The following is a 10,728-nucleotide window of genomic DNA, read 5'->3' as shown; positions in this document are numbered from 1 at the left end:
CCTTACCAAGGGACGCCTAAGAATGTGACATAGCTACCCTGCTCCATAATCGAGAACTCGTTCAAACCGGTATAAATCCACTCGGAGTTTATTGAACGGTTGAATCTGAACGCCACTTGCAGTTTTAATGTTTTAGTTGTCGCTTCGTTTACACATAAATAGGTGTAACCCTGAAAATAATTTCATTATCGTTTAGTCCATAGTGGGACTCTAGTGCGAATTGGCTAATAGCTATCGTTACCTTTTATATTATAAGACATTAAACCGAACAAATTATTTCAGAATTCGTCACAAAAGATTTAAAATGAATAAATTAATTTCCATTTGTTTGTCGTTGGTGCTTTTGGCGCTTTTTGTTGATAGCATCAGTGGTTCATTACGTAAGTACTGTTAATATTTTATAATTTATTTTTCTCTTATTTTATCTGGTTAGGATACTTATTTAATGTTTAAACTCTTCCTCTTTTTAAATTCATATTAATGAAATTGTAAATGTAGCAAAAGCTATATAAGGATTGCTGAAAATATGTGTATTACTTGCAAAAAGTTACTTACACTATCGTAGCTGTGAGAAAATACTATGAATAAATCATTTTTTATTATGTATTTTATTTTTATTGTGTTACTTTTCCAATGTAATTTATTATTTCACATTTAAACAACAATGATTTTTGTTGGACTTCCATATACTTTTAAGCCTTATTCTGCTGCAAAATCCCAATCTTCACAAAGTTCTTTCAAATGACATAATTTTTTTATTAAAAAATACAACACCTGACGGAAAATTCAATAGTAATAATAATACTTTCTTTTAAAGCTGTTTTTTTTTTTATTTTACCTAAATTTAAATTGCAATGTTGAAGGCTCGGATAGTGTTGTACATGTATATAGATATAATAAAAAAACATCCAAAATGACGTAGGACGAAATTAAATTCAAAAAATGGTTCCATGCTCAACACAGTGAATATTCAACACACCTTTAAAAAGTGATATAAAGTCATTAAAAACGATGAAATAAAATTGACCTTACCTAACCTAACCTAACCTACTTAACCCAGTTAATAAAGTTTTTGCTTCATCACTTTCCATGACTTTATATAACTTTTTAAAGATGTGATGAATTATCATTTTGATGATTTATCCGGTCACCGAAAAATATACCTTGTGTTTGCTCCTCGTTACTACACCATCAGTTGATTCTTGGAAGAATCTCTTTTCATTGACGCGATCTTCATTGCTGCCTGATTTTTTTTAGTTTGTTTTGTTCTGCGTATCCTAAATATCAGTAAATATCTCAACTTTTTTGCTGATAGGAGGTTTATTTAATTTCTTATGAATTGCATTTATATCAGTTCGTCAAGTATAAGATATTCAATGAAAAATGTTATTAACTTAATGTTTGATTTTTAATTTTTAAAAAGAAAGACAAACATTTCCGGGTTACGAATAACCTGACAATATTTGAAAATCTCCTACTACCACCACAGTAAGCTGAAAATGTTGCTTGTGTTGTGATGGAGGACTTAACCAGCCGAGGAATTGAACACACTACGCCTGGGTGGGACCCAAACGCGATGTCAACTCGGCCACCGACCGGTCGGTATTATTTTCAGTATTGTCTATTCAGAATGAAAACTTTGGCGTTGCTTAAAAATATTTTGGCTTTCATGTCGCCAGAAATAATACTTGGCCAACTCTTACTCTAACCCGTTACCAACTTACTTCTGCCAATCTACTTCCCCTCAGCATTTTTCGTCATTCTTATAAACATTCCTCAGATTCGGCATGTCATAGTCAAACTAGATCTGGGCAGTTTGAACTCTTGGGTGATATCAAGTAATAATAATGTGTTTATTTCAACGTACTCAATGGTTTTTTTCATTTTCCAGCCGACTACATCAAGGCCTGCTCCAGATCAGACCCCAAACTGAACGAGTGCGCCCTGAAAGTTGCGAAGGATTCTGCGAAGAGATTTGCAAAGGGCGACTCTTCCAGAGGAATCCCATCACTGGACCCCATCAGGGTCAAAGAGATCAAAACTCTTGGTGCCAACTCTGGACCAAACCAATTGAAGATCACACTCACAGATAATGTGCTCACTGGACCATCCAATCTGGAAGTTACAAAAATGGTGTAAGTATTCAATTATTATATTTGAATAATATCTGATTTAACGCTTTTATTCCCCACTTGTTAGACTGTGAGATAACTGTATCTATAACGTAAATATCTGAAAATTTAATGACCCTTTGAGTTGTGGGCTTGATTCTACCACCGCTCATAAAGTTTATTTTAGTTTGAAAGGTCACTGTGTCACAGTGTTGTGTTGTTGTTTAATCGTTGTGGTGGGTCTTCAAAAAAAAATAGCTGACGCATCATGAGGAAAATGTGTAACCCAACAATGTAAAGTGCTTAAGACACTGTAAACAGAAAAACTAAAATATTTTACAATCGCAAAAGCGTCTACGGCATTTTTTTTTCATTAGTTATACATTTAATTTCTGTAAGAGTTATCAGTTGTCAACTTGTCATTACTTACTAACTACAAATAATTGTTGCAATGGGTTTCGACTACTATCTACATGTTTTCAAACACAAATTTTGAAATTAGCTGATCTACCAAAAACAAGTTTATTCAAAAATATTAATTACCATCTTTTATATTTTGTAATTCACGATTCAGGCAAAATTAGATACAATTGTTTACAGAATTATTCTCCAATGGATGAGTTAAAAAAATGTTTTTATGGGTTTGTCATATTGAAAATTTCTTCGTCATGCTAAGATATTTGAAATTTGTATTTATTTTTTCGGAATAACTTTATTGAGTAAAACCTCAAATTGTAATATTTAAATATTGAAGACAATATTAGTGATTTCTAAACGAAAATCTGAAACAGAAAAATCAGAAAAGGAAACGGTCACATCTGGGACTTTTTTTCCTTTTCTGATTTTTCTGTTTCAGATTTTCGTTTAGAAATCACTAATATTATCTTCAATATTGAAATTTGTATGTTTATCTTAGGTTGAATTGGTTTTAATTCCAATCACGTTTAATAAAGTCACTTGATTGTTTTGTATAGTTATGGTAACCTAACACATCCGCTATTTTATTTAATATTCTTGCCAGTTTACAACTATAGACTGAAGTTTTTATTTTCATAGAAAGGTTAAGTTGTTAAACTCAGGTCTTTTAGGTTCCCTTTATATTAATTTTCTGTCAGCTGATGATGCCAGACAAATGTAACAGAGACAGAGTGCGTCCAATTTGAATTTCATAATGATGATGAAACACATTCTTGTATTAGAAATTTAAGGCCTGTTTAGCCAGAATTTTGGATCACGAAACACACCCACATCGCATTTCATGTGCACTTCACTCTACCTACAAAGCCAACTGAAGGCAACACCACTAGAGTTTTGTAATCACTTTACTTAAATTCACTAATTATTAAACTTGCATGTACCTGTGGTCTAACTAATTAAATTTCCCCAAACTAATGTCCCCGGTATCTCTCAAAACTTGATATTACATAACTCGGTAACCGTTATTGTAGGAGTTGTGCAATATACTCTGAGTGCAATATATTGTACAGTGTTGAGAATTCATTACTCAAGTGCAGTTTCCAAACTAGATTGTTATATACAATATTTTATGTGCCTATTATTATTGTAATATGCAATATGTTATGTTCCAATTATTATTTTAATATGCAATATGTTATGTGCCTATTATTATGGTAAAATACAATATGTTATGTGCCTATTATTATTGTAATTCTGAACTTTCGATGCAGTTGGTGAAATTAATTGTTTACAAATAATCGTCATTTAAGAAACATGTTTCCTGTATTAGAGCACGCATTTGAAAAAGATTTGAACATTGGGTATCCCGTAATTTAGTAGTTTGAAATAGTTCTTAATGATACTTTGGATTTAAACTTCTTTTATTCTAAAAATATCTAGTATCTACTGTGAGGTTTTTGTGAAGTTTATGGGGGCTTCGGTAGTAACTAAATAACTTTATAAAACAAATATGATTACTACAAAAAAAAACAACAGCTAACTAGAACTAAAAATTCGATTCAACGAATTGTTTTTATATTTATTAAAGGTAACCATATATTTACAAGACAAGGTTTTAAGCAAAGCACAACAAATTATCATAAGCAATTATTATTATCCTGAAATTAATTATATATTTTTTTCCGGAAGATTTTTTCAATTTATATTTTTGTTTCAGGCTAATTGCTTATAATAATTGTTTTCAGTCTATTTCATCGTATATATTCTAGGATTCATAAAATTTACCTTACTACGTTCATAATTAAGTAGTATTTAAAGCGTTATATTTTCTAACAAAGAAAAACATTCTCAGGTTGCGATTAACCTTACAAAATTTGTATCCATCGGATTAGCTAGCAGAGGTTTAAACCCGCCATAACCAGATTATTGGCATCATTATTAATACGTTTTATTTCAAATACGCAACGAGTTGGCGGCATTGTACGCACGTGTTCCTCGTTTTTTGCAATGTAATTAAAACACATTGGCGGCATATTATTACTCGACCAAAAAAATCAATACCAGAAACCGGAATTCGATCCACGTGTAGTCATTAATAACGCAGGTTTTAATGCCGGAACTTCGAGGACAGCGACCATGAGTAAAAATTTAAATAATTTTCGCTTTTCTTACAATTACAATTGGAACCTTGTTCCACGGTGATCGCATAAGTTAGAAGTACCACTGAGACCCTGTATTCTTAAAATACCTGAAAAGTACATTAATGTTTTTAAAAAAATTTATCCATTTTCATTCATCTGTCTATTTATATAAAGAGTTAATAGCGACCTGCCGGATTGTACCAGATTAAAAATAATTTAAAGAGATTCTTAATAAATTAGCAATGCTCATTTTTTTCCGTGCATATTCACGGTTATTATGTTATTACTTATTACATTGAAAGTCTTGCAGTAAATTTATGAAAATTGGCGTGGTCCTAAATTAGAGCCCTGGGTTACTCCAGAAAGCACAAACAATGACTTTACAGGGAATATTTGTTATAATAGACTGCTTGTTATATACCATCAAAGTCAAACTACATAGTAAAAATAGCGCGCTAAGGGTGACTTTTAACAAAAACGGCGCTATACAAATTATCCAATCATTATTATTAAGATTAACTCTTATTACAGAGGAATTTTTGTAATAATTACGATTTGTCTAGTTTTCCAAAAAAATAAATATTATAATAATTATAATTATGTATACCCACAAAGTGTTTGCTACAAGTGAAAAAAAATATATATATTGTTTGTCATAGTTAAAACGAATTTAACGTTCAATAAAATTTCTTTGAAGCGACTATTTAGTGTCATGTATTATTAATTAGACACTCATTAATTGGTGATTCAACTTAAGTGTTTCCTGGAGCTATATGCTAATATATTGTTCTATCCGGTTAATTGATATTGACGCTTGTTATTGTCGATTGTTAATATTTGTCCACAATATATTTTCATCAGAAACCTGTTATTATAAGTCAAGTGCAAACGAGTTTTTAAATTAGTTTGTAAGTCATTTTATTTTGAACTCTGTAGAATTTTAAATGTAAGGAAATATTAAAATAAAAACATTATTAATCTGTTCGATTATTTGACAGACAGGCAAAGACACATTTTGTGTAATCATTCCAATTTTTGATAATCTACATCACATCTAAAGAACATAAAATACCAAGACTTATTTAAATTAACGTCACACAGCAGGCCCCGAGGAAAGTAATTTCCCTCAGGTCCTGTCATCTTTGGGGTGTTGTGTGGTGGGTCGTTTTGAGGAAGAAGTACTGAACACAGGTCTTGAAGAGACCCATGTTGTAGGAGGGAGGAAGCAGGGGTCGATGAACCGTTATACAGCCGAGCTGTTGAACTCAAGAACGAGACGTAGAAACGACCAGTTTTCAAGTGACAAATGTCAACCGTGTACAAATGTTGGGCGTGCGTTCGGCGTATTTCTCCACTATACACTGGTGCCGGGGATCAATGACGCTAGTTCCTCGGAGCATCTTCCATTGAATTACCGGTATAACAATGACGTCAGACAAGCAGTACTGGTGCGTGCACAAATAACAATATGTACATATATTTATAATTGTAAAAAATTCTTAGATTCTTGAATAAATTTTAAAAGCGCTGAACATTGCCTACATTAAGTAAGCTGAAAATATCTGCGAAAAATACAGTAAAATATGATTATTCAGGAAAATGTAGCACACGTTTGAGTAAACAAGAAGAACATTTGAATAATGTATTCAATAACACAAATCATCCATTAACTAAGATGATTTTTAGAAATATTTCATTTGCACGTATTGTAAATATGAGACGAGGTGTTAATTGATTGAAAACTGTATTTGCATTCTTGATAAATCTTGGTAATGTGACAAGCCAAAAATGACGTACGACAAATACGGAGAACACAGCGACACACATCGACCTCTTTTACAGGACAAATTTAATAATGTATTGTCATGAAACCTCAAGCGTACAAAAATTTAACAATGTACATATTTAAATGAAACCTTGAGCGTAGACAAATTTAATAATATACGTATTGCCATGAAACCTAAAGCGTACACAAATTTAATAATGTACATATTGCCATGAAACCTCGAGCGTACACAATTTAATAATGTACATTTTGCCATGAAACCTCGAGCGTACACAAATTTAATAATGTACATACTGCCATGAAACCTCTAGCGAACATAAATTTAAACATATTGATGGCAATTGAATATTCATACTATTAGTTTTAATGTTGAACATTTTTCTAAGTGGTTTCAATATTTTTTCAATATAATATTAGTTTGAAGGGAGTTGGCCCCTTTTTACAATACAATAGGAAAACTGAAAATAAATTAAGTTGAATGGTTAGGTTATATGTAATTATTTTTTATTAAATTTTGCTGAAGGGACAGGTAGTGAGGATGGGAAGAGGGAGGTGGGGAAATTTCTGGCTATTCAAATCTGGTCACTAAACATTGCTAAAGAAATTTCAAGCAACTTTTCTATTCTAAATAGTGGTCTTTTACCAGGGCGAAACTGAAAGCGTCTACCACTCTGAAAAGTGTCGAAAAATCTCAAAAAATATTTATATATAAATTTTCGTACGTCGAGTTCCTGAATCCGCGATCTCTGGAACCGTAAAGAAGTTTGAATAATCAATTCATTTTTAAAAATAAACAATGAAATACACCAATCATTGAAACTCAGCACTCAAACTCCAAACAGTCAACTCAAAAATCAGCCAAATTCCATAATAATTTATGATAAGTACAAATAGACAAATATTTGTGTTCAGCCGACGGATTTCAAGCAAATTTTCCTTATTTTCAGGCTCGACCCGAAGAAACAGAAGGTAGCTGTGCATTTCTTCGGGGACATTCTCCTTGAGGCCAAGTACACCATGACCGGTCGCATTCTCATTATCCCTCTCGATGGTAGCGGCAGAGCTCGCATCAACTTACGTAAGTTCAACCGTGATCTTGAAATCTTATTAACTCTCTTTGATTACCTGTATATATTTCTCATCGTCTAGAACTGGTTACTCATTTAACTTCTGCCATTCGCAATAATCGACTACCTCTTCAACTATTTGCTCGGATTTGGTATGTGCCTTAATTTAGTCGCTGTTATATTAAGGTTATATAAATCCAAATTCCGTGGATATTTTTTGACAATTCATTCGATTCCAGATAAATTCTCTGTTTTTAACGTATTTCAAAATGAAATACTGTTTTGAAAGCAGATGGAAAACTCTTTCTGATTTGAATATTATAAATCGAAATCCGAAATTAAGAATATTAAAATTTTGATCGCAAACATAGATAAAGTCGCTTGCCTATGGTTTTTTTTAAATATATTACCACTTTACACAAAACTGAAAAATATATTTAATTAGACAAACGTATTTAAAAGTTATGGTCAGTTCACATTTTGAATTATATATGAATATTTATTAAAAAATTAGCTGTCAAATATTTTTCAAATGCAAAATTTGTTACATGTAATTATTATAAAACTTTCCGGAGGGTCTATAGTAAATTTTTGCATTAAAACTAAACGCGGAATATTCTCCCTTTCTAACCCTGTTTAAATCATACATTTCATGTAATACACAATGAGACAGCATAACGTTTACGAGACCGTATGTATCTTTTAAAAAGACTCTACGGGTGTTCGTTCGTTATAAAAAATACCTAGCAAAATTGCCCAAGTGGAATTTGTCTGATTTTCCGCATGGAATAATTGGGTAATGGGGTAATTGCATGGAGTAATACCGTTTAAAATGTATATTATTTAAAGTTCATCTTTCTGATTCTGATAGTAGTTTTGGCGTAGTAAACGCAACAAATTACATATTAACTTCATTTAGTGTAGTATTTTCACACAGTTATGAAATAAATAATGCTTGTAGGACTATTGCGAAGACATCGGAAGAGAATGAATTGTGGAATCGGGAAAATCGTAGGTGGAAAGTTAACTTCGACAGGATCTGCTATCGGCGGACCTAGTGACGTCACAGCCCATTCTGCGGAAATATCGCTTTAGCGAAATTCTAAAATATACATGTGATAAATTTGTTTAAAACTTCTTCTCCATAAAGAACAGGCACTTCTTTTACAGCTAAGCGATAACCTTCCTAAGTTTTTTTTGACCAACCAGTTGTAATCCTATTTACATATTGGTTTTTTATGGACGTTTTTCACTCACCGCACTTTTTATGCACTGTATTTACATTGAAAGTAAATGATTGGAAAAAATCTTTTTTTTTGTAGGTGACATCAAGCTACAATACCTGTTTGACTTCGATGTGGTGAAGGGAAAAGATGGAAAGGACTACCTCAAGATGAAAAATGATGATCTCAAGTACGACATTGGAAAGGCTAATTTCAAATTGGACAACCTCTTCAATGGCGACAAAGTGTTGGGTAAGTTGTATAATTCAACGCAAAGCGCACTTAACTGAAAATTTTAATAATTATCTATGTTCGATTTTAAAAAACGCTATTAATTCATCTTGATAATAATAAAGCCATTTCAATCAAATTTTCAAATCTGAATGATGGTCTTTCACCAAGACGATACTGAGAGTATCTACCTCTAAGTAACAGATGGTCACTCGTTCATTGCTCTCTCAAAGTTAGCACATTAAACGTATTATGTTAATAGTAATCAAATTATTTGTGAAAGAAGGACTAATCTGTTAAATGAATACAACAAAGCGAAAAAGAGTAATTTTTAAAACATAAATCAAAACAAAATTACAGTTCAATGGTGTAAAACATTACAAAAAGAGAAATCCCTGGTAGTACGCAGGGGCAAGGGCTAACCACACCCAAAAAGGGGAGGTCAACGGCAACACATTTATAAGTTTTAAATTAACTCACACAACCAGGATAACAAAGCCTTAACAAACAAAAATGTATATCACTCTGAACATATAATTGTCTTGTCTACTTCAGGTGAAACCACGAACAGGCTGCTCAACGACCAGTGGCGTGACATCGTAGGAGAGCTGGCCCCGCCGATAGTCAAGGAAGTGAGGGTCGCAGCCAAGAAGACCGTCCAAACATTCCTGTCTCAGGTCGCATACAACGAACTTCTGCTGCCATAAGTTCTGCGAATTACTTTTACCATTATAGTAGCCGTTAGAACGATGTGTTTACCCCTGTGCTTATGCTATATTAAAACATTGAAAATGAGTCAAAAACTGGTGTTGATGAAATGATATTAATTTAAAAGCTTGAAAGATTAACAAAAAGTTATTGATTTTGTAGATCAAATTCCTTGTCAGTTCATAATTATTTCCATTCGCTTGAAAATTTTTTTTTTTATTAATTTTGGACTGGAACTAAAATGATTATACCGTTTATAAATTATTTTTTAAAAAAGCTTATGGTAAAATTCGTTACAGCAACTAAGTTATTTGTGTAAGATTTTGTTTAAGATAGTAAGTATTGTTACCCTAATAAATAAATATGAAAATCAAAAAACTTTTTTAATGATAGACTTTTTTTTATTGTTACTAGCTCAAGTCCCTGGCTTTTCCCGGGCTTTGCGCAGAGTTTTTCGAAATATAATTTAAAGAGTGACTTTCCTCTTGTTTTGAAGGTTGAGTATGCAAAATTTTATCAATCTTGAAATAAAATGGTAGATTTGTATAAAAAATCAAACAAACGATGTCTTCCCGCCCACCACAGACATTCATCTCTACATAAATAGAAGATATATAGACTTAGTTAACTTTTCTAAACAAACAAAATAAAACTTAACGAAACAATATGTGTGAGTTAGATGGAAGCTCGTTACACCAACACTATTATCCGCTCTACAGGAAATTTTCGCCAAGAAGATTGTGTGTTACTGTTGCTACTTCACGAAACACACCAAAATATTTATATTTCACCATTAATTAATTCATTTATTGGACAATTTGTAAAGGGCCGCTTTTGTGAGATATCACCTAAGGGACGCTTTATCGTAGTACATGAAGTTTATTTAATTATTTATTTTTATTGATACATGATTTAGACTAATTTAGAGAGTACTTGTGGTTTTTTGTGATATTTCACCCTCCATGCTAGGGATGACCCTGTGTTATTGCGGGTGAATTTTACAGATTGCGGACATAGAATCTATACATTACTTATGAAAAAGAA

General features: G+C 32.1%; 1 protein-coding gene across 1 annotated transcript; it reads left to right on the top strand.

Moving 5' to 3' along the window:
- Positions 1–204: 204 nt before the first annotated feature.
- Positions 205–10,048, top strand: LOC149419802 (protein takeout-like). Its single transcript, XM_089637036.1, has 5 exons — positions 205–380; positions 1,892–2,135; positions 7,403–7,533; positions 8,845–8,997; positions 9,532–10,048. The coding sequence occupies exons 1-5, from the start codon at positions 305–307 to the stop codon at positions 9,681–9,683; spliced, it is 756 nt and encodes a 251-aa protein (XP_089493162.1). The 5' UTR covers positions 205–304; the 3' UTR covers positions 9,684–10,048.
- The last annotated feature ends 680 nt before the right edge of the window (positions 10,049–10,728 follow it).

This window comes from Hesperophylax consimilis, chromosome 11 (assembly GCF_061612785.1).
Source record: "Hesperophylax consimilis isolate HC1 chromosome 11, BYU_Hcon_1.0, whole genome shotgun sequence".
Classification (NCBI taxonomy): Eukaryota; Metazoa; Arthropoda; class Insecta; order Trichoptera; family Limnephilidae; genus Hesperophylax; species Hesperophylax consimilis.
The sequence above is the reverse complement of the archived record's forward strand: the minus strand, read 5'-3'. Positions and strand labels throughout refer to the sequence as shown.